The sequence below is a fragment of the Gallus gallus genome, chromosome 9, assembly GCF_016699485.2.
Source record: "Gallus gallus isolate bGalGal1 chromosome 9, bGalGal1.mat.broiler.GRCg7b, whole genome shotgun sequence".
NCBI classification, from domain to species: Eukaryota; Metazoa; Chordata; class Aves; order Galliformes; family Phasianidae; genus Gallus; species Gallus gallus.
In genome coordinates this window covers 2,145,981-2,160,364 of record NC_052540.1, presented here as the reverse complement: position 1 = coordinate 2,160,364, position 14,384 = coordinate 2,145,981, and the positions used below count along the sequence as shown (strand labels likewise).

The 14,384-nt window shown below is 48.5% G+C and overlaps 1 protein-coding gene and 1 long non-coding RNA gene across 5 annotated transcripts in view; one reads left to right on the top strand and one right to left on the bottom strand.

Moving 5' to 3' along the window:
* The first annotated feature begins 3,740 nt into the window (after positions 1-3,740).
* Positions 3,741-14,384, top strand: part of AMER3 (APC membrane recruitment protein 3) — a 35,206-nt gene continuing 24,562 nt past the window's right edge. Inside the window, exons 1-2 of one of the 3 annotated variants that reach the window (XR_001463841.4) lie at positions 3,741-3,830; positions 9,643-12,776. Coding sequence is in view for 2 of the 3 variants with exons in the window: in XM_004936973.5 (XP_004937030.2) it covers positions 9,667-12,612 (2,946 nt within the window). In the remaining variant the exon portion in view is untranslated. Of the gene's footprint in view, positions 3,831-8,940; positions 9,533-9,642; positions 12,777-14,384 lie in introns of those variants that run through there. The other 2 variants (XM_004936973.5, XM_040706025.2) reach the window with 2 other exon arrangements.
* LOC121111498 lies at positions 5,418-10,672 on the bottom strand. Of its 2 annotated transcripts, none has more exons than XR_005862351.1 (2): positions 10,537-10,672; positions 5,418-5,625 (listed from the first exon to the last, which is right to left on the bottom strand). It is a non-coding gene; the product is annotated as an uncharacterized LOC121111498 (long non-coding RNA). The 2 variants fall into 2 exon arrangements; XR_006930949.1 differs by lacking the exon at positions 10,537-10,672 and adding an exon at positions 6,700-6,920.

Here is a 14,384-nt window from a genome sequence, read left to right as displayed (position 1 = left end):
CAGGATGCCCGGGGACCCCCAGCCTGGCCCTGAGCACCCCCAGGGATGCGGCACCCACAGCTCTCTGCACAGCAGTGCCAGGGCCTCACTCCCTCACAGTAATGAATTTCCCCCTATTCTGATATTCCAGGATGCCTGGAATGGAGACACTTTCCAATATGTGGCTTGGATGTTTGTACTTTAACATTTCTGCAGTTGGGTTCTCAAGGTGTCATGTCCTTCCCTTCTATTTCTGTGCTAAGAACTAGTGTTATTAATAACAATCCTAAATTTTGCTGCTCACCAAGTAGATGAGAACAGAGTAGCAATTAACTTAATGCAAGCCCTGGAAAACAGTCAGATAAGTAGCAAAGATTGTTCGCTTCAACCTGGCGGCGTCATCTGCCAGACGTCTGGGGAGAAAATCCTCTGTATCCCATTACCCATCCTCTGCAGCCTGCAAAACCAAGAAACACCGATACGGATCCATCAATAATTAAATTTAAGCTGATATTAGCAGAAAACTCAACTGGATGGAGGATGTCAGACTCTGCTCTGGTTGGTTCACTGGCAGGAAATAGCCTGGGTCAAATTCCTTCTGAGAGTCATTCCTGGAAACAAATACAGCTGTCTCAGCAAACACTTTTTTTCTGCACCTCTGTGGGCTCAAGGAGTTGGTTACCTTCTTTCAGGACAGAAGATGATAAAACAGAGTCGTTTCTGTGAGTTTCCCCTGCTAAAAGTTGCCTTCATTCACCTGATGCCAACATTTGCTGCCCAAACTGCGGAGATGCAGCCTTCCCATCTCTGGCAGGCTGGGCTTGCTCATCCCTCTCTGTGTTTGCATAACAGTCCCCACGTGGGTTGTCCTCCTCCTTCCCCCAGTCCTCCTCACCGTACACCAGGGACCCCCGCTGCCCTCTTGCCACACCAGTGACTGTATGCTCTCACTCTTCTCCTCTCAAGGGTCCTCTTCTGCCTTTCCCATGCCAAGGGCGGTGTGCTTCTGCTGAACAGATGGCATCTGTTCCACATGCCCCTCATTTGCACTCATTTGCAGTTTTCTGATTTCCCATCTCTTTCATGTCCACTGATGTTCAAAACAATTCTGGACAGACTGAATTAATCAGAGAGGATGATGAGGTTTTCCAGGAGCTAACCTTCTGAACCTGATCAACAGCCATGGGGAAATAGCTTGAAATGAAGGAACAGCAGAGAAGCACAGTTCAGGGAACTATAAATTGAGAACTATTTGGGTAGGAAAAAAGTTCCACTGCAATGCATAAAGGTACCATGGGTGAGCTGCTACTCAATGTACTGCATTTTTACTGATGCATGGAACAGGACTGTGATTTACGCCCATGAAAACTAAGGCTATGGATGGCTATGGCCATGGATAGTTACAGCTACGTACTGCCTTAGCGATGGATCTAGGCCACTTCCTTTGTAGGAAGGAATAAAAGGCCCTGAAAATGGAAATGTTTTTCCAAGTGGATGTTCTAAAATAAACAAACACCCTAATACCTGGAGTTCTGTCATCACAGGAGCTGCTTTATCTGAGTGACTATGAACAGATCTGGATATCTAATCCAGACTAGTACAGTCTCCTCTAATGGCTCCAGCAAACAGCACTGGGCGCCATCTGTGAGGCAGGAAGACCTGTATGAGAGTTATCCCCATCCCTGAGGAGCAGTGACACTCTGTCCTAGAGAGAGAGCTACGGGAACCACCTGAAATGCTATGGAAGCTAGGAGCTCCTTCCTGGCCAGATGCACTTCTCTGGATCACTAAGGATAGTCTTTTTGAACTTGAATTGAACATAACGTAAGCTTCACCTGCAAATTTTAGGTACTTGCAGTTGTTTGTTTCTCTCTCCACGTGGCAAATTTGGGTACATCTTTTCTCATGTACACTTCAGAGTTCTCAACACAGGAATAATGCGCATGCATGATTTTCAGGTCCGAATTCTGAAACTACATTTTTTTCCAGGTTTTCTTGGGCAATATCAACACGAGCCCTCAGCTCTGAATCGGCACGGGATACCTCTGGTTGAATCTCATGTCTGCCAGCATTTCCACCGGGCCTTGGCATTACTTTGTACAAGGAAGGACTTTAAAGCTTTAAAGTCTCCCTCTTTCCAAAACAGAGTGCACCGAGTGGAGGCTCTCAAAGGCAACAACACTGCGGAGCAAAGATTTACCATCTGAAACTTGTGGCTACACATACCACTTATGAAGAAAGGCTTCTTCTTGTATTAGAACAAATATTTCATGCATTTTCTCTCATGATTGCCCTTAATCTGCTTGCCAGAACTATGCGGGTTCACCTGCTACTTGTTCCCCCCTCCTCCAGCCTTTCAGTAGGTAACAGAAGGGCCTTCTACCTGTTGCACGTTGGACTGCACTGGGGACGTTTTCCAAGATGCAGCTTCCCAGCCTCTGCCACCATGGACAGCGAGGCTTCCTGGCTGCCATTCTGAGCAGGGGCACTCCTCTCTGCCTCCTGCAGTGCTAACTGGCTGACATTTTAGCTCTGGAAGCTTACACAGCACAAAAGTTTAAGCTCCTTCCCTGCCTCGTCTCCAAGATTCAGCTAAAGCACACTGTGAAAATGGGAGATGAGAACAAGGAGCAGCTCATGGCTTTTGTTCCCTTTCTGCTGCCATGTGGGAGACAGAAGGTATCAGCAGTCACTGACTGATGCACCATTTTCTGAGAGAACACTCGTCTGACTCTTAGAGAGCTGGAGGATGTGCTTAATACTTGCACAGAATTGATCTGTCTCAATGTACTCTGCTTCACTCCATGGCCTGAGAGCAGCCTGCTCGTTGTGCCAGAGCAGCACTGCTGGCTCTGTATGGGACAGGTAAGCTGCATGCCACAGGACCTAGGAGCACAGCTCAGAAACTGCAGCTCATGGGGAACTGCTGCAGTGGATTAAGCCACTGCTTCATGACACACACTTAGGATTTAAGAGACCTAGAAATGTGTTTTAAAAAGCAAGAAGGGGAAGGCAGGGGATCTGGAAGGGACAATGGATATCTGATCAGATCGGAAGGCCTTCATGGGACAGGGCTGAGGCAAGGAAGTCAGTGTTATGCCTGGGTGCAATTAAAGCCTTGCTGTTTGTGATGATAATAAATTCATCTCCATACTGAAGGATGATGTTGTAACGTCAGAAGTTGGCATCACTGCACACCGAAACAGAAGTGAGGCTGGCTCTAAGGAGATATCAATAGATCACATTTGGTGGCAGCAGTGTGAGGCTCCAGCTTTGGGCAGCTGAGCCATTCACACGCACCCCTTCACCACTTTGCTCACGTGATCCTCTCTGAGTTTAGCACTAATAGAAGCCTCACGAAGCACCATCATCAGCATCTCTCTCACCTAGAAACACACTATGACTGCTATTCCTGAATGCTAGTCAGAAACAAAAATCCAGGTGAGAAATGACGTTGATTTGGATGTGTTCCTCCCTGTGTAATAAGCTGTGGTGTACAGGGGAAGCGAAATGCTGGCTCAGGACTCCCAGGCTTACCTCCTGGGCTCTTATTCCTTAGCAAAGAAGGCATTTCCGTGATACCAAGCAGATGGCTGAAATATGCATCTTTCCTAAATCAAGCTACATGTGGAAGCCCGGAATCTATGTAAGGTATGGAGAGCTGCAAGCAGGAGGAATGAGGGGGTGGGGATGAAAGAAGGAGGAGGAAAAGACAGGGGGTGGAGAGTAGCACTGGAGAGCAGCAGTGGTCCAGCCCCTCTGATTCTGAAAAGCATCACCGGAGCTTCTGGATAAAGACCAGCCTCATAGCAGGGCTAGGAGAGAGGATTTCTGCTCAGTGCTAAGACGTGGTGAGTAGGATTTTTGTCATCTGCCTTCTTGTTTACTGCGGTGCAATGTCATGCCCTGTGCTCTCACACTCACAGAGACTGCGAGGGACTGTTATTTTGGGGTGGCTGCTTCTTTTCAAAGCATTGTTTTTGACTTATTTTTCCATCCATAGGGCAAGTGCACGCCTGCTTTTAAATAAACGCACATCCAATCTCCTCTTAAAGCAATAAACTAGTGAAAACAGCCAAAGCTGTCAGGGTTAATGCACAACAGGCTGCTGCCCAGGGCGAGCAAAGACGCCCTGCTTCTCTTTCAGGTATGCAGCAGGGGGTTCTGCTCAGCTGCCTTCCTGCTAGCAGCAGCCTGCTGCTTCGGCGGCTCCCCGTGCAGGAGTTGACGCTGCCCTTCACGCGGCGCAAGAAGAACATTTCAAGCAGTTACGCTTCTTTCAGGCTCAGAAGAAAGCTGGGCGAAGGGAGCGGAGGGTTTGTTGGAGAGGAGCCTCCTTTTGTCGCGGTCTGTGCACGCTCACTCCGGGCTGGGCGGCCCCGGGCTCTGCCGCTGCCTTCGGGACCCCTCCTGTCGGGATGCTGCAAGTAGGAACGTGCTTAATTTCACTATGGAAAGGCCAGAGCTACACAGAGCAGTTGGCGGGGCTTAAAGGAAGGCTCGGGCTTCCCTACAGCACATAGCTAAGAAGATTAAGCATTTAACTACACATCCTCCTCGTATTCTGCTGGGGAGTATCGGGTTTTATTTCGTCTGCTTGGTGGAATTAAGATATAAGGGGAAAAAAAAAAAAAAGCCAAAGTGCTTTTTAGAAAGAAAGCCATTGCCTGACCTAAATGTCTATGTGAGTAATTGGGCATCCCGGGTTACCCGGAGGGACGGGTGGTTGGGGGGAATGATGAGATACAGCCACCAGCAGCGCTCCCAACGAAGGCACGGTGTCAGCGCAGGTCTGTGTGCCACACGGCTGCCTTTGGAAAGAAGCATCCTCCTGTATTGTGAACCATGACCGCCCCTGACTACGCCCTCCATCCTTTCCCCCGTGCTCTTTTCTGTTTTCTGACAGAGATGAAGTACTACCCAGAGGAAGTGAGAAGCTGAGCTTTAAAATCCTCTTTGGTTTTTCCGCATAAGAACTATTGTGCCTATTTGGTTACTAGAAATAGTGTCACAGTGGCGTGGACAGAATCTCACCACCCTTCAGCAGGCACTGAATGCAATGCGTGCTCACAGGTTTTAGTAAATATTTACATTATTATCACACATCTTCTGGGGATGTGGAGGGTTTTGACAGTAAATAAATGGTCCTATTCCCGAAATAACCTCCACTGCGCTGGGAGCACAAGCTCTTCTTTACGCATTGCTAATTGATTGGATCCTAAGCATTATTAATGAGCACCATCCACTGACGTTGCAAGTAGCAGAGGCTCTCGGCTCCTCACTCCTGTCTGCTGATGCTCTTCAGGGCTTCCAACCAGTAAACAGCAAAACCCATCCAAGGGTAACTTGCTATGGGAGGTGGGGGTCCCAGAGGGCTCAGTGCTCAGCTCTTTCCCTCTCTCGTTGTATGATTTGTCAAGAGATGCTCTAAAACATGCTTTGTTTTCAAGTGTGTCCATTTAAAGCGTTACATGTGCTCAGATGCCCCAGCCAGGTACATACTGTCAAGAAATGTAATGATGCTATCATTTCCTTTTGGAATGCAGGGGTAACATTCTCAGAGGTAATTGATGCTCAGGATCAGAAGTCACGCTGATATGGAGCCGTTGTGGAAAAGGGATTTTGGACTCATTCCAGAGCTGTACCCTAGAACACAAAAGCAGTGCAAATACAGTTTTTCCCCCTTCTTTTTAAATGTAATAAGCTTGAGAACTATGCCAGGTTTATAAAGCCTCCTGTTTAATAAAAGGAAAATGCTTGGAAGGAGGTGAAAGTAAAGCCCAGGTGTCCTGCAGAACTCTGCTCAGCAAGGCAGTGCAGCCCCAGCTCCACAACATGCCAGTTGTATAAATAGACTCAGTGTGAGAAAGGCAAAAGGGCACTCCTATCTGCCCTGAAATACAACTTCTGTGTTCTGAAACCTGCTAATTTCTAGTCTCCAGGAAAGACAATTAGATATAAATCACACATCAAACAAGCAAGAGAGAGTGTCCAAGCCAGGCAGCTGATAAGATTTCGGAATAGATGAACATTAGCTGTACTTTTCCCTGCTTAGGAGAAGTAATTTAGCTTATTAATTAAACCAAACTTGCCAAAGACAGAGAGTTCATTGATATTCTCTCTTCATCATCCTATTATTTCCACCTATGCACTTGTTGAAGCAAATACCCCTTCTTTTCCAGCAGGCTGATTTTCCTGAAGTTACATCCAGTAGGACTGGTATTTTAGGTACTGAAACATTAAAGAGCAATCTATTTTATTTTTTCTTAGAAGGAAACGATGTGGAACCTAACCTTTGCCATGAGAGATGAGCTGGTAATATGTAAGATAATAACCTTATTATCATCAGCCCAGAAGTCAAAGCAGGGCTTCCTCCATTCCTCCACAGAGAGATGACCCCATATCTCACCTTGGGATCCATGGATGGAGGCAAACGTGGCCTGCCCCTTCTCTGACCCACACATTGGAGGCACTGTTCAGACAACCTGAGTCCCTCCTGCACACATCTCCCCCCTGCTGAACATCCAGCCCAGGGCTGCACACTCCTCTCTGCTCCCCGTGGTTGTTGAGCTGTGCTGAGGTAGAATTCAGGCCATCTGAAGATGGGTTGCATTAAGCAGAACGCTTACCTAATTCCATCCAGTCCTCATAATCCAGGACTGTAAGGAATTTCCTTGGCTGACCTAAAACCAAGTCTCCCCAGCCCACACACGTGCTCACCTTCCCATTCCAAAACATGAATTCACTTGCAGATGAATCACAGACACAGCAGAAACCCTCCTGTGTTTACAAGAAGGCTGTCAGACATCCTGCACAGATGGCATCTGCTTGAACACGAAGTAACTCCATTTTTGAGTAAACGTTACCCCCACCCTTATTCCCACACAAACTCAACCTACAGATCTGATTGCCTACTTAGAAGCTTGTGAAACCCCGGCAGCAAGCAGCTGCTGTGACCAAGGGAGAGAAAAGCACAGTGAGCTGCAGCTGGGAAAGCCCAGCACAACTGCAAATGACAATCAGCTGCAGCAGTAGGAGATTCAGGGATGTGCTCTGCCCAAATGGGTGCTCCATAAGTAATGGCAAAAGAGAGGTGAAGTGACATAAATGAAGAAAGCATCCAGAGTTTGTTGGGGACAGGACAAACTAGCCTTGGTTAATGGAGTGCTGCTTTCTGCAGGTTTCTGTTCTTTGTAGTGATTTTTAATTACAAAATGTATTTCCTTTGCTAAAGTGGAAATCAGTCCTTTGCTTTCTCTTGATCCGCGTGAAGAGGAAAAGTAATGCAAGTTATGTCCAAGAGGAGTAGCTGAAAGGAACAGGCACACACAGTAGTGTAGCTGCATTCACAGGTCAAGAAATCCCACAGATGTACAATTTAAAAATGCCCAGAATGGTTTTTTTTTTACAGAATTTGATCAGATTTACACAACTGCTGGAGGAGAACTTCCCCTTACACCACTTCTACCTGCTCTGGTACAGCTTCTGGGGTTAGAGAGATGCTTTGTGTCCCTGTGGGCACAAAAACTTGGTATCCCAGGGGGGGCCATTGCAACCAGGAGGGCTGAAAGCACCAGAAAGTGTAGAAAGAAAGCAGCAGTGCATAATTATTTTTGTTCTATATTGGAAAAGAAATAAATGCACTGATGATTTATATCATGAGGATAAAAAGGAACTCATAGGGGGGCAAATTACAAAAAATAAAAATAAAAATAAAAAAAATCAGCAGGCTCCGTTATTTGGCACTCCTTTCCTGGAGCTCATGGTTTATAATGGTTCTAACAGGGAAGATTCCCACGTTGTGCCATTGTTCAAACAGGATAACCATGCGGCAACAGAAATGTATTCCTTCTGAACTATGCCATTTCCTACCCAAAATGACCCTCAATTAACACTCAGGACGGGTAGAAGCAGCCCCAGCACTAAGCATAGCATTGCTGTCCTGCTAAAATCTGACAGGGCAAAGAGCCCTGCGGAGCTCCCCGGCAGCAGTGCTGCCCACCGGGACACGGCACCTACATCTGCTGTCAGGGATTTGTGGGACATCAATAGCCAGCCCAGCGTCGGCTGTTCCTGCTTGGTTTCACAACTCTGTTGGAGTTCTGAACACTGAATTTCTTCTCAATCACACCTTGCTTTTCAGAAGAGGAGTGCAGTCGTGTCCCAGTGACCTATTTCTAAATATGCAAAACAGGCTTTCTGCAGCATCAGTGAACTGCAGCTATCTGACAGCGTAGTAAAATGTTTACTAGCTTTCATTAAGAATGCTCTGCAATACTCACATGCAGCCCCCAGTGCAAATAAACATGCCACCATCCCCATCACACCGCCAGACCCCCATCTATCACCACCTGCCATGTTTTCCACTGCATCCATCCTCCCGACGCAGAATGCTCACCCTTATGTTTTCTACCTTTTGTCTCTGACCTACATTTAGTTGTAAATTCTGCCAGCCACCTGCCAGTTTGTAGCTTCTTTGGGCAATGAGCTGTCCCAACCTGACTGCTAGGGTGGCTGACCTGTGCCTTATGAGATGCTGCCAAGTACTGCTGCTCCAGCCCTGGCAACTGGTTGGCTCCTTGGGCTGCAGACAGCTGTTGTGGTGCAAGGAATCCTCAGCACTTCTCTGACTGTGACCTCAGGCTGATGTAAAGGCTTATCTTGGTGCTGAATTCCAAGTTGCCCTTGCTGACCTTGTACTGACTACTGGTCTGGATCCAGGGATCTGATCTGACATTGCTCTCTAGGCAGTATTAGGATTAGTAATTTTCATTTCATCAGAGCTGATAGATGTGGTTTGTCAAGGAGTGCTACATACAGCACTGTGTTGTTTGTATGCTTCCCAGAGTTCCATGGCTGTAAGTGGTTTTAGTCACGTATAAACAATTCAAAACAAGACAAATATTTAATGAGATTTCATTAAGGAAAGCACGCTCTGTCAAGCGCAGGACTTAAGAGTTTTTGTTCTGCTTTCTGTCTGCTAAAAGAATGGTTTCTCTGGCAGCTTTCAGAAAGTGCCTGCTTCTTCCCTGACCTACCTTCATACAACTCCATTGACTTACAATTCAAGTTGACATAAGGCAGGGAAGAGTCAGATGTGTCTACGAAATAACTGCTTGAAAACTGAAAGAATAATGGCCAACGTAATTAGTAATTATACATATGAAAAGATAAACCAGTTCAATCCTGAACCATAGATCAAATTTGGCATAGACCAAAGTTGACACTGATACAAGTATAGGAGTACGTCTAGAAATAGCTAAGCAACATGCAGTGCAGATTCACTGTGCTCACAGTCCTCATACTAAACCCAAACGCCCCTCTGTTCTTACTGACAGGATGTCCTCAGGGCTCAGTTACCAACACACAGTGAGTGCTGAGCCCTCCCTGCTCTGCCACCTTCCAGCACACGCCTTCTGTTTCACTAATCTGCTTCTCATGCAATGCCATGACTCAGTGATGGAGATTGCTGGCGACAAACAAAGCCAGCCACATGGTGCTCCAATGGCGCTCCCAGCTGCAGTCTCTGATGGTCTACAAGTTGGGGCTGCAGGTTGGTGCAGATGGGCTCCTGCTCCAGGTGGGCTCGTTGGAGAACATTAGCTGACTGCCTCGCTGCCAGCCCTCCCCTAACAGAAGCTGTGTCTGCTGCTTTCTTTACAGAAACAGATGTGAAGAAGCAGCAGCATGGAGCTCAAGAGAGGAAAGACCTTCATAAAATCCAGTGCACAACACGAGAGAGTGCCACCAGCACACACCGCTCCTGCAAACAGAGATGAGATGGGCAAGGACAAAAGAGCGGCTCTGGAGGGAAACCAAAGCGTAGCCCAAGTCCAGCTGGCGTGTTTGGCCACGCACAAGAACTACAGGTTTTCCAGCAGAGCAGCAAGGAGCGAGGCTGGTGAGAACAGCCTGGAAAAGCCTTCTGGGACCTCCTACAAACTCGTGAGGAAGAGTAAAACCCATGACTGCGTTAGTGAGGCTGACAAAAGCGAGCCGTGCGGCCCCAGCAGCAGGGCTTGTGAGGAGGGGTTTGCTGCAAAGGGCAAGGGGAGACTTGTCAATAGTGTCAGCTTTTCGGGGATGTCCAGTTCCACCAGTAAGAAAGAGTGTGTGGTCAACCCCAGCCCACCTGCCTGCAGCAGCCAGATAATTGATTACAGGAACTTTGTGCCACAGATGCCTTTTGTCCCGGCTGTCGCAAAGACTATTCCCAGGAAGAGGATATCCCTCAAGAGATCGAAGAAAGGGCTCAGAGATATATTTCATATAAAAAAAAGTAAACCAGAGAGCCTCACGTTCCTGGTTGAGAAGGACAAGAATCTGTCCGCTTCGGGCTGCAAGGGTGAGGTGCCTGGGCGTCTCACAAAGTCCCTTTTCAATACTGGAGAAACATTTGCCGCTGACTGCTTGTCCCAAGACTGCTCTGACAACGAGCTGCAGTCCGACTCTTCCTACGACTGCTGCAATGCTCTGTGTGAAGATGTTGCATCGCTGAAGAGCTTTGACTCCCTCACTGGCTGCGGGGAAATCTTTGCTGATGAGAGCTCTGCTCACCTGGAGCTGGAGAGCAGCAAAGAAGTCCTGGTGAGACGGAGCAAGCACAAGGAGAGCCCCGTCATGGGCTCCTTCCAGGGAGGTGTGGAGCAGCTGGCCTCCCCGGGCCAGAATGAGGCCGTTGAATTTGCAAAATTTTGGGACAACATTAACAAATCAGTGAGGCTGCATCAGAGCACGCTGTTTGATAAGAAGGTACTGAAGGTTCCCGGTTCTGACAGGGGAAAAGCTGGAGGCCAGGCTGCTGCACCTGCCACAAGCCCCCAGACACCGCCTGATAAAGATGGGGACAATTCCAAAGAGAGCTCCGTGGAAACTGGAACACCAAAAAGTGACAACCAGGAATCCATATCCACAAGCGATGAAGGCTACTATGATTCATTCTCTCCTGGACAAGATGACGAAGTGAAGGAAGCTCAGACCCCTGGGGTCCCAGGCAGATTTCCAAGAGACAGCTACAGTGGAGATGCCCTTTATGAGCTCTTCTATGACCCAAACGAAGTCAAAATAAACCCGGTCATGGATGATGACCTGTGTACATCTGAAAGCGTTTCAGAACAAGCCATTGAAATCCCCTTGTCCATCTACAGCTTTCACGTTGGAGCTGAAGAAAACATGGCTTCCCAGCCAGGTATAGACATTATCAGCCAAGGATTTTTCCACAGCACGTGGAAAGGCAAAGAATGCTTGCTAAAGCTCTGTGATACTGAGCTTTCATTAACCATGGGGATAATAAACTGGCTGCGAAAACACGCGGGGATTGTTTCCTCCCCAGACTCTCTGCAGAGTCCCAGATCACAGCCAGAAAAGTATAATGACTCACTGATCACTCGCAGTCCCAGTCCAGAGCAGAAAGTTAGCACAGAGGCTCAGCAGGAGAAAAAGAGCGAGGAAGAATCTAATTCATCTCACTTAGGGGTGTTTTTGGATGAAGGCAAGGCTGCAACCCAGACCTCTTCAGAAAATGTTGCTGAAAGAGACTCTTGCACCCAAACAGGTAATGTGGCCCCCCAAGGAAGGGCAGGGAGTCACCACCAGGACTCACCTACAGCGCCTGGCGCTGCGGAAACCACCGGAGCATCGAACTGTGTACCTCAGTTACAGGCTAATGGGGATGACACACAGCCATCTTCAGCTGAGGATAAGGCGACAATGACAGATAGACACCAGACATCAGGAGGTGAAGACCCGCTGACAGAAAGTTTGAGCAGACACAGTGGCTCACAGAGCTCTGAAAACCCTTTGCTAAATGACAATCACGACGCAGAGTCCTGTTATTCCTACAAGACTGCTGCCACCTCACCCCCGGATCCTCTGGAGAGGGAGGACAGAAGTGAAGCGGTGTACCACCCCCTGTCCATCTGCGATGAGCTGCTGCAGCCTCTTGGGCTCGGACACTTCCAGGGCTACATCAGCCCCACGCCGCGGGAGAGCAGCGCTGGTATAGTGCAGCTCTTGGAGCACTGCATGTCACGAGTGGCATCGTTAAAAATCAGCTATGACAACAAGCACCTGGAAGACAACTGTATTGGCAATGACATGAACGGTATTATCTGTAAGATGTCTCAGTACAAAAACAAGCTGCTGTTGCAAAATGAATGCAACTGCACTGACCAAAAGCCAGAATATTGCAGTATTCCCTGCACAAATCAATACAATTATGAAACGGGCTTCCAAGCCAGCAGTCTGTACCATTTGAAGCAAAATGGGGAAGAAATTTGCTCTGAAGATCAGAAAAGCAGAGCAAAAATCCTAGATGAAGTCACTAGGGGCAAGATCAATTTTGAATATGCCCAGCTAAATAACAAAGCACTCTCCTATTTAAAAGACTTCACGTTTGAGCTCAGTGCGGGCGATCCAGCTCCTGCAGCTCTCAGCAGACCCACATTCCTACCTCTCCCCAGCACTCCCACTGCCTCACCAGCTGCTCACAGCCTGCCCATCGCCCCGCAGCCCTGGGGGGCTGAGCAGCACAGCCCGGGACTCTGGGGCTGCATGGCAGGAGGGGCTGCCCTGTGCCCCCGCCCAGAGGCAGCAGCCCCAGACAGCGCTGTGACAGGGAGCAGCCACCCATAGCACACCGTGCTGAGAAGGTGAGTGCTCACGGGAGTCGGAGAGCAGCAGGTTGCATCTGTCCCCCGCTAGCAGAGGGGCACCTATGGCTGCACGGTCTGACGTGTGCTCGGGGTTCTCACAGTTTTCCAGTATCACTGCTCTTAGCTTTCACCTCAGTGAGGCAGGTAAGAGTGTTCTGAATGTAAATATCACTGTTCCCAAACCAGGGACCATGTACAGCAGCGTCACCTTCATTGGGCCTTATGAATCCCGTGCAAAAGCTGAAGCTCAACCTTCTGCCCAGTGCAGCAGTCTTTTCACAAGTTGAAGGAGTGAAAACTTATCCTTTTCCTTCTCCTGGATCTGTTGTGTTTGAAACAAAACCAGGGTTGTGGTTACCTGGTCACAGAGTGCAGAAAGCACTTGGCATGAGCTTTCACCACCAAGTCACAAAATGCTCTTCCTCCCTAACGATAACTTAAAAACTGGGCCACACTTCCATAGCATGGGGACCAATCTGACCAACCAGCTGCATGCTGAAAAGGTGCCTTTGGAGGAGGTGTTGGGAGATGGGGAATGGCTGGGGCAGCAGTAAGAAACAGCACAGGGGGACCCAGGGAACACAGCTGGCCCTGGCTCACAGCACTGTGGCTGCTCCTTGGCATCTCCAAAGGCTTCTCAAGCAGTAGAAAACAAGAAGGACGGTGTTTGTCTCTGCATGAGCCCGAAGCATCCTGGCAATTTCAAACCTAGGGAGACTTAGCCATGCACTTTGCTTCATACATCTTCATGAGAGTGCCCTTCACCACTCAGATCTCCCAAGACACGGGAGAAGGGTTTTAGGAGTCTCTGCAGATTGTCAGTCTTCAGTAGCCCTCACTGAGGCATAGTCACAGTTACACGTCCAGCAGTTGGTGGTCACAGCTGCTACTGCGTATGGGCCCAAAAGTTGCAGTTTATTGCATTGGTGCACAGGGTGCTGCTGCATGGCAGCGAGTGGATGGAAAGCACAGAACGCACCAGGAGCGGGCAGAGCACGGCCAGGGCTGCACTGTGTCAGTGCTCGGACCTGCAGCGCCAGGAATGGCACACAGCTCGTGTGCTGTCAGCACAGTCCAGAGAGAAGATAATTCTTTTGTCCAAGAGGGGTATGCTGGTTTGTGGTAGAGGTCTCTCTAGTGGTAAAATGAATGGCGTGTTAAAATATAGATGGGATCTGTGTATTTGTAAAGCAGCTCTAAGAAAAGGTCTCATCCCAGGGAAACATTGCACTACCAGCTTGCTGTTTGTTACAGATTTCTTACAGAAAATGTGTTTACACGATAATTAAAACAGCATTTAACATTGTCAAAAGAAATGGCTGTGGTGACAGATAGAAGCACTGCCACGTGACTGAGTTTTCCAGCCCAGTGTCTTCTCGCCTGCCTCCACTACCAGACGGCCTACGGGTCTGCTGGAAGTCTTGTTTATTTTCAGAAGGGGTCTTTGCCTTACCCATGGGGGTGGTGGTGTACAATGGGCAGCATGCAAACATGGAATCAAGTCTGAATCCATGGAGACGGGCATCATCAAGGAGCACTCCTACTCTGGACGTGACTGTGCAAACCCCAGGAGCTTATGCATGAAGAGTGCTCTGAGGTTCACTGCTTTGCAGAGCCAGAGCCAGAGCCACAGCTGGCACCCTGCTTTGGCCCTCAGAGCAAATGCTGCATAAGCAGCGCTGCTTCTCCAATGGACTCTCATGGTGGGGGAGGTCAACTTTCTTGCCATTTATCACAGGTAGGGGAAAGCCT